Source organism: Schistocerca nitens, chromosome 1, assembly GCF_023898315.1.
Source record: "Schistocerca nitens isolate TAMUIC-IGC-003100 chromosome 1, iqSchNite1.1, whole genome shotgun sequence".
In the NCBI taxonomy this organism is placed as follows: domain Eukaryota; kingdom Metazoa; phylum Arthropoda; class Insecta; order Orthoptera; family Acrididae; genus Schistocerca; species Schistocerca nitens.
In genome coordinates this window covers 259,737,294-259,754,947 of record NC_064614.1, presented here as the reverse complement: position 1 = coordinate 259,754,947, position 17,654 = coordinate 259,737,294, and the positions used below count along the sequence as shown (strand labels likewise).

The 17,654-nt window shown below is 40.0% G+C and overlaps 1 protein-coding gene across 4 annotated transcripts in view; it reads left to right on the top strand.

Annotated features, from left to right (window-relative positions):
* The window catches only part of LOC126247510 (serine/threonine-protein phosphatase 6 regulatory subunit 3), a 182,833-nt gene that overhangs the window by 31,911 nt on the left and 133,268 nt on the right, over positions 1-17,654 (top strand). For all 4 annotated transcript variants that reach the window (XM_049948489.1, XM_049948490.1, XM_049948487.1 and 1 more), the window contains one exon: positions 14,267-14,537. In XM_049948489.1, coding sequence (XP_049804446.1) covers positions 14,267-14,537 — 271 coding nt within the window. The remainder of the gene's footprint in view (positions 1-14,266; positions 14,538-17,654) is intronic.

The following is a 17,654-nucleotide window of genomic DNA, read 5'->3' as shown; positions in this document are numbered from 1 at the left end:
TACCTGCCCGATTAAGGGATCTGACATTCCACGCTCCGATCCGTAGAATGCCAGTTTTCTTTCTCCTGATAATGACGTCCTCTTGAGTAGACCCCGCCCGGAGATCCGAATGGGGGACTATTTTACCTCTGGAATATTTTACCCAAGAGGACGCCATCATCATTTAACCATACAGTAAAGCTGCATGCCCTTGGGAAAAATTACGGCTGTAGTTTCCCCTTGCTTTCAGCCGTTCGCAGTACCACAACAGCAAGGCCGTTTTGGTTAATGTTACAAGGCCAGATCAGTCAATCATCCAGACTGTTGCCCCTGCAACTACTGAAAAGGCTGCTGCCCCTCTTCAGGAACCACATGTTTGTCTGGCCTCTCAACAGATACCCCTCCGTTGTGGTTGCACCTACGGTACGGCTATCTGTATCGTTCAGGCACGCAAGCCTCCCCACCAACGGCAAGGTCCATGGTTCATGGGGGGAGGTTTTTTTGCCTTAATAACTTGCTAATAAGTTCATTCCAAATTTGTAACCTCCTTTTAGACTATTTCATTTTCCACATTGCTAGGTCTTCAGTGGCTGTGTGCATTATAATTTCTTAAATAGTGCTCCATTCTGCAATTATGTTGTTGCTAACTGGTTTCATTTGGCATTCCTCATTTAGTCTCTTTTTCTATAATAGTTTGTTGCTACAGTAGAACCTTGCAGATCCGTTCTCTACAGGACCTGGAGCATGGTTGGCATGCAAAAAAGTCAGATAATCGGAAGAACAGTTTTATTGACCCATAATGTCACAATATAAAACAGTAAAACATCAATTTTCAAATGGAAATAATGTTCCATGTTAAAACACCAACAAAACCAAAAGAAAACATTGACACACTAAAAAGTCTGATATGAAAGTCTAATGTACAGTAGTGCCTGTACTGTAAAATATGTCTGATCATACTGTGAGTAAAAGTTTAACCTCTATACATTCCCTATTATTGGGTGTACAAGTATGAAATGTGGATATTTTTTGCCTAAAATAAAATGTTAGTCAAAAGAATGATAAATTGTGCTTAATTCAAAGTATGCTCCATCATTTGTTATACATTTTCCCCATCTTTCGGACAATTTGTGAATACTACGCCAGTAAAAAATTTTCCCTTTTGCTACAAACTATTCATTGAGCCATTTTTTCACATTTTCGTATGAACCAAAGCGCTCCTCAGCAAGTGCGTGACTCATCAGTGCAGACATGTGATACTCTGAAGGAGCCAAGTCTGGTGAGCAAGCCGCATGGGATAGAACTTCCCAGCCGAGTGTTTCCGACATGTTGTGAACCAGTTTTGCTGTATGTGAAGGAGCATTGTCATGGAGAAAAATGACTTTGTGTTGTCCCTTTCAGTAATGTGGCCTTTTTTAAAGCAGCGAACAGTTCAGATTGGTGAGTTGTTGCCGCTAACTTTTGGTGTTGACAGTTTCCCCAAGCTTTAACAGCTCATCGTAGACCATGCCCCTCTTGTTCCATCAAACACAGAGCATCGTCTTTCTGCCAAAGCGATTCAGTCTTGTGGTCTCTGTGGATGGTTTGCGTGGGTCTACCCATGAGTGTTTTTGCTTGGGATTATCAAATAAATCCAATTTTTTTCCTCTGTAACTGTACTATGCAAAAATTTCTTCCTTTTGTACCAAGTGAGCAAAATCTCCTGTTTTTGCACTTTTCCATTTCCTTGTTGTTCAACTCAAGTGGTACCCACCTACCGATATTCTAAGTCTTTGCCATCTCTCACAGTCAGTTGAAAACAGCTTGTTGACCTACACCCTATTGTCTGGTGAATTGCTTTTGTGTTTGCAAATCATTTTTGTTCAACAATGCTTCCAACTCCTCATCTTCATATTTTTTATTTGTATTTTTTAAATTTTTATTTATTTATTTATTTATTTATTTATTTTTTTGTCTGCAACATCGAAGTCACCATTTCTGAAACACTGAAATCATTGTCCACACGCATCTTGCGATGGAGCATGTTCACCATAAGCTTCTTGAGGAAATAGATATGATTCACCGTCAATTTTCTTCAAGTGAAAACAAAAAATTAATGCTGTCTGTGAATGCTTGTTGTTCAGTATAAATTTCAGCTTACTGTACACAGCAACACGTCTGACACTTACTGATGACACAACAATACGGCACAGTGTCAAGTCTTCATAGCACAAACTGCATTGGTGCGACATCTGTTGTCTGAAGTCTGCATTTCATACTTGTACACCTGGTACAGTACTGCACTGACACACACAACTGAATTGCAATTAACTGTTTAAATCATGAGAAATTGCAAATTAAGAAATCTTACATTCTTAAGTAGGATGAAGAGAGTCTAATGTTCTTTCAAATGACAACCTTGATTTTTAGAACATAGATGTCTGATGTACTGATGGATTTATCAAATGCACTTTTAGCATATGTAGGTGATACTCATGCCATAGGGTCATTGTATCTGTTGTCGTTATTGTCTTTCTTGTTTTCTTTGGTTGTTAAGAGCTACAGCATTGATGATTTGGTTGTCAGTTAATTCTGCTTCAATTGTGCAGTGAATGTCAGCTATACTGTTCCATTCATTCTTGTCATTGGGCTCAACATTTGGTTGTAAAGACAACATTACATGTTCATGTTTAGTTTGGTACTGTCATTTAGTTTCACACACTTTAGTATGTAAGAACAACCCTTTCACTAATTTATAAAACAAATGCTTGCTCATTAACGCTTACTGATCAGGTTAGAAACAAGTTAATTCATACTAAAAGTGATCGAACTATCACATCTAGCAATGATCAACTGCCTTCTGATTTAAATCACAGATGGTGAGTCATTGACAAGTTCAGACCTGACGGTAGCAAAGACCAGTGAAGCCAAACAAACACTGGAAGTGGGATGGTCAGACCAAGTGGGGAGTTGGACCATGTGAGGCCAGATTAGTGTGGTTCTACTGTATATTCTTAGAGTAGGTGCACCTTGTAAGTTCTTACATCCAACTGAGGACTATGTGTGATTTCCTCCGTCTTTTTATAAAAAGTTAAGCCAGTTTTTACTAAAAATAGATCTGATCGTACATCCTAGCGTTTTGGAAACTCTTGTCTTTTCTTACCCATGCCCCTCTTTTGCAAGAATATTGTCTATTATTGAAGCTGTATGTCAAGCTGCCCATGTTAATTAAATAATTGATTACCATACTGTGCCATTAGATAATGGGAAGTACAACTTATGTGAAACTGAAAGAAATTGGGAATGCTTTTTGGAAAATAAGAAATGCTTCATCTACCCGATAGCTTTGGTCCTTGACCATGTGAAAAAAGAGTGGGGTTTCACATCATCGTTTTCTGTGTCCATGCAGGTTGCCATGAAGGTGGTCTTTTTTTTTTTTTTTTTTTTAGATATCTCGTTACCTTTGAATTCAGTAAATGGTATGATTTCTACAACAAATGGATGTCAATGGCAGTGGGCAGTTGTTTGGTGGATCACTAATCAGCTTTTTCTCAACACCATTGATGCTGTTACCACTCACTCATTTGTTGTGGTTTGAGAATTTAACTGGGGTAGTACTCTGGATCTTCCTCTGAAACTGCTAATTTCTTGTGTTTTTATTGCACTGCACTGTAACCCATTCTTAGAAGCTTGAATCTTACGGGGTCCTTTACTTTAAATATTTTTTTCTTCGAGTTAATTACATTTTTCTGGTATTTTCTGGAGGTGGAATGCAGCATGTTGAAGATCATCTTTGTTGTTAGTGATCTTAAATTGCTCTGTTGAACATTTTTCTTACATAGTTCTCAAACTGGACCATGTTCCTTCCCTTCAAGTCTGCCTTCCAAATTGTCACAAATGTCTCAATCTTAACGATTGCTTCCAATCCAAAAGAGACTTCTTTCATACAGTTCACTGTGTAATCTTTCATCTGTGACCAGACGAACTTTAGCATTAGGTAGTGAGTACTGTATTGGTCCACAGTATTTATGCAGGTAGCTCAAATATCTTGCATCGTTTGCTTATGTGTGGTTTGACAGCCTGTCATTTATCATATTTCAGTACCATACAAGCTGTTTGCAAGACAAGACTCCGACAACAATTTTGCTGAGCTTTACACTCCTTAACTCGTTATATGTTAGTCTACTTGTGGAACACTGGTAAAAAGTAATGTTATGCCTTTACACAATGTTGACAATAACAGTTGCACATTACTATGGTACACAGGGTACCTGGAAAATGATAGTTGTATACCTGGAAAATGATAGTTGTACTACTAGTCTGCATTGAATCAAGATTCTTTTCTTGATTTGTCAACTCATTATTTTTGCCTTTCCAGTGTATTCGTGATCTCACCTTTTAAAGAAATTTAATCCGTTCTTTGTATTACCTTCATGTTGTGAGCCTCAAATGATGTGCAAATTTCAGAGTGATCATGTTTCTTTTCTACCTCTTTGCTCTTGATTGATTCATTTATTTCCACAGGGGGCAAAACAGTGGCCTTAGCCTCCTATTGCCTGCATCGAAACTGAATTTATTGTGCTGTTTCTCTCCATGTGATTCTAGTAAAGCCAGACTGTATCGTTAAACAATAGTAGGAGATGCTTTACTAGTTCCTTATTACACACTATTTCTTAAAGAGTTAATGACCCAATTATGACCTCCGACATTTCACATTGGAAGATTAAATATGGTAAGATTTCATCCCTCTCACCACATAGTCTACGCTTAGGGGCATCTTCCTTTATACTCGTTATATGTCAGTATTCTTAAAGTTTCCATGGCCAGTCATTAGTCCTACCATGAGTGTAATGAGTTCAAGATTGCAGAACTTCTCTTGAAACGTGGCTTTGGCATCATTAGTTTGTTCCTCTCAGGGGGCTTGGGACTCTTAAGTACATGTGTGGTGAACATGAGGCCCCAGGTTATTGCAACACCTACTTCCTCTCTGGTACTATAATCAATTTGTGATCTCCTTCAGCATTTGACCTCCATTTTCAAAATTTTTGTGTACCAGGGACTGTCTAGGGAAGAGCATGTTAATTAGGACCTACTGCACGCAGTGTTAAAGATCACCTGCACACAATATCTTCATAGGGTCTTATTTACACTTCAGAGCCAATACCGTAGCAAATCAGATGTGATGGCTCATTGTGTATGATTTTGATTGAGCCCACTGACAACGCAGGTTTCAAACAACTGATACCTGAGCTACTAGTTCCCAGTCGATGCCAAGGAGGGATGCCCATCTTCCTGGGACATCATGGCACCTGGTAATGGCCATCGTTCCAGGTGGCCGTTGCTGCGGCTGGGTTTTTGAATCTCTGTGTATTAATCTAATTTCTTAGACACAGTTCTTGTGTTTTCGTCAGGGTCTACAGGAGAGTTCCACAGCACATGTCAATAGTCCATTTGTCTGAGTAGTGTAGTTTTCCATGGTCTTTAGTATGGATAAGGAGTGTGAGTGTTGCGTGTGCATCTTAGCAGAGTTGGTGATACTCCTCTCTCAGCTCCAGGCTGTGATGGCTTTGGATACACAGCTTGAATCTGCAGTGGATGGGCATCACTTTTCTCCAGTTTGGAGATCTAACTGATGTCCAGCACATCTGAGTTCTCCAATTGATACTCACTGGTGGCAAGCTCAGCTACTCCTCACACTGAGGTTGACCCGTCACACGTGATCCAGTGGGAGGTCACCTTGTGGTGTAGCAGGCGGCAAAAGACTTCCCAAGGGGCTGCTCGTTAGGCCTCCACGGTTATTCTGACAAACAGGATCCAGGTGCTGTCTGTGGCTGACACTCTCATTAAGCCAGATGCAGCCGCCTGTCTTGTTTCAGTTGCCTGTCCTGTTTCATATGATACCTCTCAGCCTGCAAGATCCAGACAACCACAGAGGGTGGGATTATTGGTAGTTAGGAGCGCCAATGTTGGGCGCATTATGGGGCCCCTTAAGGACATGGCTGCCAAGAAGGGGAAGAAAGCCAGTGCGCACTCCGTGTGGAGTCAGTCCAGATGTGAAGCAGGTCCTTCTGGATGCCATGAAGAGCACAGTATGCACAGGATAGGCTAAACACAGTTGGCATTGGTGTGTTTGTTGCAGGTAGAAGTAGTTTATCATGTCGCAGAATCAAAGTAGTTAGTTCCAGTGAGTTAGTATTGACAGTGGTCATTCTTGGCAACCAGAGTAAAATAATAATTGGATTCTTTCACTGTCCTCCCAACACAGATGATACAATTGCAGAAAGGTTCAAAGAAAACTTGAGTTTGATTTCAATCGTGTACCTGACTCGTACTATTATAGTTGTGGTGACTTTAATTTACCTTCGATGTGTTGGCAAAAAATACATGTATAATTCTGGAGGTATGCATAAAACATCATCCGAAATTGTGCTGAACGCATTCTCTGAAATTTCTAGCAGTTAGTTCATGAGCCCATGCGGATAGTAAACAGTTCTTTAAACACACTTGACCTCTTAGCAATAAATAAGCCTGAGCTAATAACAAGCATCAAAACAGATACAAGGATTAGTGAATGCAGGGTTGTCATACGAGATTGAATATTGTGTAACCCCCAATCCTCCAAAAATAAACGAAAAATACACCAGTTTAAAAAAGCAGATAAAAATTCACTTTTGATGCCTTCCTGAGAGACAGTATCCACTTCTTCCAAATTAACAATGTATGCTGATTCTCCTTGGTACACAAAACGGGTCAGAACATTGTTGCAGAAGCAATGAAAAAAAATGTCAAATTTAAACGGACACAAAATCTCCGAGAGTGGCGATCTTCTGTGAAAGCTCTAAGTTGTGTGCAGACTTCAATGCGAGATACTTGTAATAGTTTCCACAACGAAACTTTGTCTCAAAACCTGGCAGAAAATCCAGAGAGATTCCGGTCGTATGTGAAGTACGCTAGTGGCAAGACACAATCAGTGTCTTCTCTATGCAACAGCAATGGAAATACTATCAACAAGAGTGCTGCCTTCCAAAATTCTTTCACCAAAGACGACGAAGTAAATATTTCAGAAAAGAAGACGAAGTAAATATTCCAGAATTCAAATCGAGAACAGCTGCCAATGTGAGTAACGTAGAAGTAGATATCCTTGGAGTAGTGAAGCAACTTAAATCACTCAACAAAAGCAGGTCTTCTGGTCCAGACTGTATACCAGTTAGGTTTCTTTCAGAGTATGCTGATACAATAGGTCCATACTTAATCATATCATATACCCCCATTCGCTCGACAAGAGATCCATACGCAAAGATTGGAAGGCTGCACAAGTCACACCAATATTCAAGAAATGTAGTAAGAGTAATCCACTAAATTACAGGCTCATATAATTAATGTCGATATGCAGCAGGATTTTTACCATATATTGAGTTCAAACATTATACATTACTTTGAAGAGAATGGTCTATTAACACACTACCAACATAGATTTAGAAAACATCATTCATGTGAAAATATAACTAGCTCTTTACCCACACAAAGTGTTAAGTGCTATTGACAAGGGATTTCAAATTGATTCCGTATTTATAGATGTCCAGAAGGCTTTTGACACTGTACTACACAAGCAGCTTGTAGTGAAATTGCATGCTTATGGATTATCATCTCAGTTACGTGACTATATTTGTGATTTGTGACAGATGTCACAGTTCATAGTAATTGCCAGAAAGTTGTCGAATAAAACAGATGTGGTTTCTGGCATTCCCCAAGGTAGTGTTATAGGCCCTTTGCTGTTCCTTATCTATAGAAACAGATTTAGGAGACAATATGAGCAGCCTTTGTTTGCAGATGACACTGTCATTTATTGACTAGTCAAGCCACCAGAAGATCAAAACAAATTGCAAAAAGATGTAGAAAAGATATCTGTATGATGCAAAAAATGGCAATTGACCCTAAATAACTAAAAGTGAGAGGTCATCCATACGAGTGCTAAAAGGAATCCGATAACTTTGATTACATGATAAATCGGTCAAATCTAAAAGCCATAAATTCATCTTAATACCTAGGAACTAAAATTACCAACAACTTTGTGCCATGAACACTCAGAAAACGTTGGAGGGAAGGCTGACCAAAGACTACGTTTTATTGGAAGGACACTTAGAAAATGTAACAGGTCTACTAAAGAGATTGCCTACACTACGCTTGACCGTCCCCTCTTAGACTACTGCTGTGCGTTGTGGGATCCTTACCAGATAGGATTGACGGAGTACATTGAGAAAGCTCAATGAAGGGCAGCACATTTTGTATTATCGCTAAATAGTGAAGAGAGTGCCACTGAAGCGATACAGAATTTGGGGTGGATATCATTAAAACAAAGGTGTTTCTCGTTGCTACAGAATCATCTCACGAAATTTCAATTACAAACTTTCTCCTCCAAATGTGAAAATAATTTGTTGTGACCTACCTACATAGGGAGAAACAATAATCATAATAAAATAAGAGAAATCAGAGCTCGCATGGGAAGATATAGGTGTTCATTTTTTCTGTGCACTGTACAGGATTGGAATAATAGAGAATTATTGTGAAGGTGGTTCGATGAACTCTCTGCCATCACTTGAATGCGATTTGCAGAGTATCCATGTAGATGTAGATGTCTCTTGACAGCTCCACATTGATCAGCCTCACCAACATGGTCTGAAAGCTGCTTGAAAGATTGTTCGCCCTTGGATTATGCTGGGTTCTTGAGTCTCTGGCACTTTTGTCTCCTTATCAGTATGGTTTCCAGGAAGCACTATCCGCAACCATCTCGTTCACTGGAAACAGTAAACTGACATGCATTTTCTAAACACCATCACCTTGCAGTTCTTTTTTTTTCCCTACATAAGGCATATGACGCCGCTTGGCACCGTCACATTTTACTTTTTCTCCATGGCTGGGACTTTTGTCGCTCCTTAACAATTTGTCATTTTTTAGCCCACCAATTGTTTAGGTCAGAGTTAGTATTTCCTTCAGCACGTCATGGGTCCAAAAGAACAGCTTCCCACAGTGCTCTGTCCTGAGTGTCACACACTTCATCAGCGTCAGTGGGCTATTGGTGTCTGTCAGGCTGCCGGTCACCATTGTGCTATTTGTCAAAGACTTTTGCATTTGGTACAGATACCACACTGTAGCCTTGGTTGAACGCCAGCTCCAAGGCACCATCTGATAGTCTTCTGCACGGATCCTTTCCTATGGTTTCCATTTGTGTCCTGCATAAATGGCAGTTATGCATTTCTTTTATTATACCATGGTCCAGTCTGTGCCAGACTATACTTAGGTGCCCAGTGCTTGGAAGTTATTGCACAGTTCAGTTTTTTGGGCAATCTTGTTAAAAAAAACTGGTTTGGCTGCCCTATATTCATCAACTAAAGGCTAGTCACACACGGAAGCTTACCACTATCTGCTTCCTTGATCATGTGTCTTGGGGCAGTATATGGCTTGGTGGCAGTGCCTTCGGCTAAGATATTGTTAGACCCACTCCATTATCATGGAGTTTGTCTGGCCACTGGTGCCTTCCGAACTAGTCCCAAAGATAGTCTCCTTGCTGAAGGGGGGGATCTTACTTCTCCAGTTCCAATGGTACCAACCCGTGATCTCCTATGCAGTTGCTGTTTGTCAATTCCCTAATCATCCTATGCAGCCCATTATCTTTGCATGTGATGAATGTTGATCTCCTGATATCACCTGTGGGTGGGATTACCAGTTCTAATGTGCAATCCTCTGCCAGATCTCTGCTTCTCCCCCATGGAATATGCTCACCGTGTTTTCTCATGTGGTTGAAAACATATGTCATCAACTCCAGATAGAATCCCAGTTCAGTTTTACAGAGTGTACTCTGGGGCATTGGCCCCTCACTTAGCTTGCATTTATTGCAAATCTTTTGCCCAGCAAAAAGTCCCAAGTGGCTGGAAAGAAATGCTGGTAACTCCTGTGTATAAGAAAGGTAAAGGAATGGACCCGCATAATTACAGCCCAGTATCCTTAACATCAATTGCTACAGAATTCAACGCTTTCTGAGTTCATATATATTAAATTTGCTCAAGACAGGAAATCTTCTGTCCCCAAATTGGCATGAATTTATAAAGTATCACTCATGTGAAACTACTGTTTTCTCACTTGATATCCTACAAATGACGAAAAGCGTTTGACATGGGTGTCATATTGCAGACTGCTGACAGAGGTCTAAGCATACAGTTTAGGTTCTTGACCTTTTATGTAAAAGAGCTCAGTATGTTGTCCTTGACGGAAAGTGTCCATGAAAGACAAAGTTATTGTTTGGAGTGTCACAGGTAAGTGTGAGGACCACCCTTGTTCTCTATATACATAAATGATTTGGGGGTCAGGATCAGCAGCAATTTAAGGCTATTTGTTGATGTGCTGTGGTGTATGGCAGATGTCGCCATTGTGTGACTGTATATGTACACAAGATAACTTGGATAAAATATATAGTTTTATGTGCTGAATGGCAGCTTACTCTTAATGTAGAAAAGTGTGAGAGAATGCAGATGAGTAGGAAAAACAATCCTGTAACTTTCAAATAAAGCATTAGTAAGGTTCTGCTTGACAGTCAAATCAAGGTGTAATGTTGCAGAGCAAAGCAAAGCAAAATGGAATGAGCACATCAGGTTGTTAGTAGGGAAGGCGAATGCTAGACTTCATTTTATTGGGAGAATTTTGGGGAAGTGTAGCTCATCCATAAAAGAGACAACATATAAAACACTAGTGTGATCCATTCTTGAGTATTGTTTGAGTGCCTAGGATCCCCACCAGGTCATGTTTGAAGCAATTCAGAGGTGTGCTGCTAGATTTGTTAATAGAAGTTTTATTCAGCATGCAAGTATTAGAGAGATGGTTCATGATCTAAAATGGGAATCACTGGAGGGAAGACTCTTTTGACACAGTACTGTTGTGGAAATTTGGAGAACTGACGTTTGAGGCCGATTGTGGAATGATTCTACTGCCAACAAAATAAATTTTGTGTAAAGACATTGAAGATAAGGTATGATAAATTAGGACTAGCATGGAGGCATATCAACAGTCATTTCTCCCTGATGTTATTTGCGAGTGGAACAGGAAAGAAAATGACCAGTAGCGTTAAAAGATGTAGAACTAGAAGTAGAAATAACTGTACCTACTGCGTCACAGAATACCTTCCCAGATGATAACTTCGCTTGCGTAATTGCAAGTTTTTGTTTGATGAGGGTCTTCCAACATTTTTCCCATTTGCCTTCCCTTCCCTTCTTGCAATGTTGAACAGTTTGCTTCCATTTTTCCTTTGCAATTCCAGGTTATTGTGCAGCCAAGGTACATCATGCTTGTACACTTGTTGGTGGTCAAATGGCACACATTGCTCTTCCTGCGATTTCCACAAGATCTACTGGTATTTTTATCTAAGTTCTGCCTTCAGATAATCTTGAGCTTAGGTCTTCCCCCATGAGTCCCAGTCTGTTATCCAAGGATTGCTATAGGCCATCGTCTAATACCCATTTCAAACTCGAAACGTAATGTACGTGTAGAGAAGGATGACATAGTTACCTATTAAGATGCACTGAGAAGTTATGTCAATTACTTCTTTTCTTCTATTGCTAAAGATGTGTTCCTTCACCCTGTTAAAGATCTCAGAGTTGCTTTCAAGCAGGTGTTAGAGTAGATACTCATCTTAGCTGTTGGTGTCACTGCTTCCCCACAACAGTTTGTGGGCCTTGGCATCCCAACCAAACCAACCAACCATTGTTACTCAACTGTGAGCAGCTATCTACCAGTCTCCTCACTTCCTGGGAGGGAGAAGCGCTATCCTTGTAAAGTAGGTAAACTGAGGCCAATAGGGTTTCTCTCGTGAATTTTTCCTTACACTTTCTCATCAAGGTAGTCTCTAAGTCCTTGGAACAAAAGTCTGCCTTCGGCATGAATGTAATCTCATTCTTGACGTAAATGCATGTTGTGGAGTTAGATTTCTAGCATAAACCAACATACCTTGACTTCATTTGAAACCTGATATACCCCTTTATTTTAATAGGGTTCCAGGATGATTTATCTGCAACACTTGCAGCTGCCAACTTGCTGCTATGGTTGCTTGTGATGTCTTTAATTATCCTGACAGTAATCTGGATCCTGTTCTTGCATTGCCCTCAGGGGTTTGTCACTGACTTTCACCATAAGGTGCTTGGCCAACAGATACAATCTTAAAGTTGATTACTTTCCAGTCCTCTGCTGAGACCTGGTTCTGCATCTGTGGCTTTCTCGAACAGCGTCTTTGGAGGAGCATTTTTAAGAAGTTATCTTAGGACACCACCTCCTTAAGCCATCCCACTATTGCCATCTCTTCACAAACATTATTAGAGCACCTTTATCCAGATAGACCCTCTTCTTGAAGTTGGAGCATGAACTTGCATCCCAACCCCTGGGGGGAAAGAGGGGGGGGGGGGGGAGGGAGAATGTGACATTATTTTCAAGGAACACTGTTGAGAAAATTAAGAGAACTTGCATTTAAACTTGACTATAGAAAAATTCTATTGCTGCCAACATACATGTTGTGTAAGGACCAGGAAGACAAGAGAAATTAAGTTATCTACGGAGGCATATAAGATCTCATTTTTCCCGCTTGCTATTTGTGAGTTGAACAGGAAAGGAGATGACTAGTAGTGGTACAAAAAGACTAGTAGTGCAGCACACAAGGTACCTTCTGCCACATATCATGCAGTGGTTTGCAGCGTATGTATGTAGATGCAGATGTAGAACTGTTTCCCTGTTTCTTTCCTCTGCTTTTTCTTGATTCTGAGAAGTGGGAGTATTGGACTCCCTTCTTCTCTTGTTCCCTGTCTTGAAATTGCAAGGGGTCTGTATACCTCTTTCACTCTTGAGACAGTGATTTTTTGAGTTCTTCATCCAAGACCTTTTGCTGGCCTCCATTTATGGTTAGGAAGCCGTTGTTCATCTTGCTTTTCTTTGTGTTATCTGAGATGTTTCCTCCTCTTCAGTCCCAGGCAAGGATTTGATGTTGACCTGGTCGAACTTCAGTGACAATTTCCACTTCCTCGTTGGTCTTTCACCCAATGCAGTTGCAAAAACAGTTTGCATAGGTTCCAACCATGATGCTTGGATGTTTCAGGTCTCATCAAATCACTTGATTTTTGTTTTGTTTTCTGTGTTCTCCATTTTGGTCCCATGAGAATTAGAGGATACATCAGATTGACACCAAGGAGCTCAACACTGTGCAAAGCTCATTACCCAAATAGGTTTCCCAGTATCCCTGAGGCTCTGTTTATAACACATTTTTCTATGTACCATGCACCCCTTGGGATGGATGGCATCACACCTTGGATGGGGTCCCTGGAGGATTGGGAAAGGTCTGTAGGAATGCATATCGGAGAGATGGGGCAGTACGTGAGACGCTTTGTCTAGTTCATCCGCTGAAACCTGTTCAGTGTGGGAGATCCTGCCAATAGCTCCACTATAGCTGGTCTAGCTCTCATCTTCACACAAACACGTGAGCCTCTCCACCCGCGTGGTCAGTGCTATGACAAGGCAGTGTTACCTAGAGAGATCTTACCTTAACATTCCAGTCAGTCACTGCTACTAGCTCCTTCATAATGGCAGCCTCCTACAAGTTTCCGAAATATATGTGTGATCTTGAGGGTACTGGAGCAGGTGAGATGCTAAACTCCTCGTATGTCCAGACTCCCTCAGTGCTCTTATATGTGTATAACACTTATAACCAGTAGATACACGTGTCCAAAATATCCAGGACACCCTGCTCCAGCTACAGAGGCTAGACAAGGAGATATCTTTCTGCTGGGTACCAGGGCACATGGGTATTAAGGGAAATGAAATGGCAGATGCAGCAGCCAAGTAGGCATGTCCTGATCATCAGACAGTTCAGTGTGCCATCCCCCACAGTTCAGTGTGCCATCCCCCCTCATGCCATCACCTTGCTGTTGAGGTACATTCATTCACTGATTGGAAGACGAGTGACTGGAAGTGATAGACCATAAGCTACGTCTAGTAAAGCAGTCATGATGTGCCTCGTTCAACCATGCAGGCAGGATGAGGTCCTTTTCATGTGTCTTCACGTAGGACACAGCCCTTTGACTCACAGATTGTTGCTACGGTGGAAGGACAATCCACTGTGTGGTGTTTGTAACGTACAGTTCACAGTGCACCACATTTTAATACAGTGTGTTTTATATTCACATGTAATGGCTCCAGCTCATTTTCTGTCATATTTTCTCACCATTTTAGCTGAAAATGTTGTATTATTATATTATGATATATTCTTTCTTTGTTTCAGCTTATCAAGACCAAGTGTAATGGAAGAATTGATATCACTAACTTTAGATCCTCCTGATAATGTAGAGGAAAGATCTCGATATAAATACCCGAATATAGCATGTGAACTGTTGACTTGTGATGTGCCAGCAATTAATGAAAGAATTGCTGGCAATGAAACGTTACTTGAAAAGTTGTACAGCTTCCTTGAGAGAGATGCACCACTGAATCCATTGTTGGCCTCGTTCTTCAGTAAATTACTAAGTGTGCTTATTACAAGAAAAGCTGAGCAGGTGAGTCCCTTTCACTACATTGTATAATTCTCTTTTTGATTTACTCAAATGCGTATAATATAGTCAGATGTAATTAATTTTACAGATAGTGTATCTTCAGAACCTGACTCAGCTTTGAATAAGTATGTGGAGGTCTGTCAGCCTTAAAATACTGAGTGCTATTGATTAACCTTCGTGCTTTGTACTGTCACTGCTGCTGTGTTTTGCCCTTCGTGTAGTAGCACTGTATGAGCCTTGGAGTGTTATTAGCCTGTCTCTGGAAGTTGTAGGTAGACATTAATTGCAAGTGAAATTGAATGTTCTGCTCAGTCATCGCTTCCAAGGGGTTGACTATAAAATTATTGTTCTATTTTTGAAGTTTTTGCACAATTTTGTTACTTTCATTCCAACGTATTTTCTTCATGAATTTCGTTTTAATTATCTTGATTTAATTAACTATGTACCAGACAGGTATCAAAATTGGATTTGTCTTTGTACTCCTTAAATATTAAATGAAAAGAATTTGGATCATATTACAGTTAACATTGAGCCATTGATCTCCATAAAGGACAGTTAGACCAGAACCAATCAGAAATAGTAATCTGAAAAGTAACCAAAAAAGCTTAAATTGACTTGCTCTGTCTTGTCACAAAGTTTAGAACTAGAATGGTGACATCATTAACGTGGTTTAAGTACGCTTTCTTTTTTGACTTGTTTAACTCGGCAGGTTGCTGTAAATTTTTTGATCTTTTGTCATAGTTGCTTTCACTTACTGAAAGTTAACTCTTATCTGGAAACAATTGTTCTGTTTGGCATTACTTTTGGATGCAATCAGGAAGTTAAATGTAATTGTGATTCTGTGATGTTACTCTTGTGTGCTAGTATCATGCATTGCCAGATGATTATCTAGATTAGGAAAACCAGTTGCTTCATACAAGTGTGAAGAACACTACACACACACACACACACACACACACGCGCGCGCGCGCACGGAGTGGGGGAGGGAGGGAGGGGGGGGGGAGAGAGAGAGAGAGAGAGAGAGAGAGAGAGAGAGAGAGAGAGAGAGAGAGAGAGAGACTGTTTGGAATATTAGCCCCATATTATCATACAGTCGCCTCAAGCACCATGTGCTTTCATGTCCAGCAGCTAAACTTGCTACCAAATTACTTTAACTCATGATCCCACTGTCTAAATTATCTAAGTTTTGGCAAGTGATTTGAAAATAAATAAGATAAAGGTTGAAAGAAATGTAACATCAACAAAATGATAAAGAAGATTGCCCCTTTTTTTTATATGTATGATTTATGGTAGGTGACACGAAATGATTTACCGTATTTACTCGAATCTAAGCCGCACTTTTTTTCCGGTTTTTGTGATCCAAAAAACCGCCTGCGGCTTAGAATTGAGTGCAAAGTAAGCGGAAGTTCTGAAAAATGTTGGTAGGTGCCACCACAACTAACTTCTGCCGTCGAATATATGTAGCGCTACACAGGCATGCTTTGCAGGCACAAAGATAAATACTGGCGCCAAAGCCTCTGCGTCAGTAAATAAATTAAAAAAAAAGTGGAGGACACGCTTTTTTTTTCTCCGCCCCGAGTTTTTCGACCACTGCAGAACATCTTCTATCATACGCAGTCTATTATTTGGTTCTTGTTGATCATTATCAAAGAAAGCAGCAGTGTAAGTAACAACAAATAGCAGTCTCTTGCAATTGTTTCGCTAATGAGATGGTCTCTCTCTCTCTCTCTCTCTCTCTCTCTCTCTCTCTCTCTCTCTCTCTCTCTCTTTTTAAATATAAAAAGCGGTGGTAGCGTGCACAAAAGCAAGCCATGCCGCGACAGACTGTAAACAATTATCAGAATGCGACAAACAATGCACGACACAGTACAGTACTGCATTTTCAGCTTCGTGACGTAAACACCTATAATAAAGAGAACGGCACTTATCAGATCAAAGAAAAATAAGCAATCAATTCAAACCAGACGAAGCATGTGAAAAAGGAAGGGTACTCGTATAAATACAGATGGAGCACCTGATGATGCATAGCAATGGCTACCTGGTAAAGATAACTACTAAGCTTACAATTCAAACCAAACTACTGTAACTGTATCGTCATTCATTCGACCTAATTGTGTCTCATATTACAATGGACCAACTTCGTTTTGATTTGGAGCTGCGGCCTAAAACTTTTCTCCCCCCTTGAATTTCGAGTCTCAAATTTCAGGAGCGGCTTAGATTTGGGAATTTTTTTCCCCTTGATTTCGAGTCTCATTTTTCAGGTGCGGCTTAGATTCGAGTGCGGCTAAGATTCGAGTAAATATGGTATTCAGTCAGTAAAATAAAACATACAAATAATTGAAATTATTGTCCTATAAATAGGCATTTAAACATGAAATAAAATAATAACAATAATAATAAGAAGTTGCAGTAAAGATTGCATGTTTAACACTTTGAGGTCCAGGCAGTCAGAAAAATTGTCACCCAGGAAACCAGCCAATTATGCCGTCATTTAAAATGTTACGGCACATTCGTATTTGATGTATGTTAAAGGCTAATACAGTAAAGATGGTGAAAAGTAAAATTATCCTTAAAAAACAAAAGTGGAAGGTGAGCTCTTTAGCAATTTCACATGTAATTGTCTTTTGTATGGAAAAGACAGAAGTATTGTGGTAGGCAGAGAGATACGTTGCATTCAGACAGTACTAGTTCTTTACTACTTGTTTAGCCAGCGAATTGTCTCGTCTTCTCCAAACAAATCTTGGAAACAAATGTTGTATGCTGTTTCATCATAAGCTTCGTCTGTAAAACAGAAGAGATTAAGACAAATGAAACAGAACTAAATTATAATTACAGCAGCACTTTATGTAGCAACAAGAGTAGTGATGAATAATTGAAGCAGACTGCAGCTTACCTGAATATGAATTTTCTTCAGCCTGTCACCATTGAGATATTTCTCCCTACAGTTCAAAATCACTGAATTCTTCCTCTCAAGCTTCCAAACATTCCTTGCTCACCCAAAGAATGTGACATATTTTATCAGAATTACAGCACACTGCAAAATCTAATTAGTTGAAGTACAAAACTTGCTACATGCACACACATTGGCTGAATCAATCACGACAACAGCTCTTACGTTCA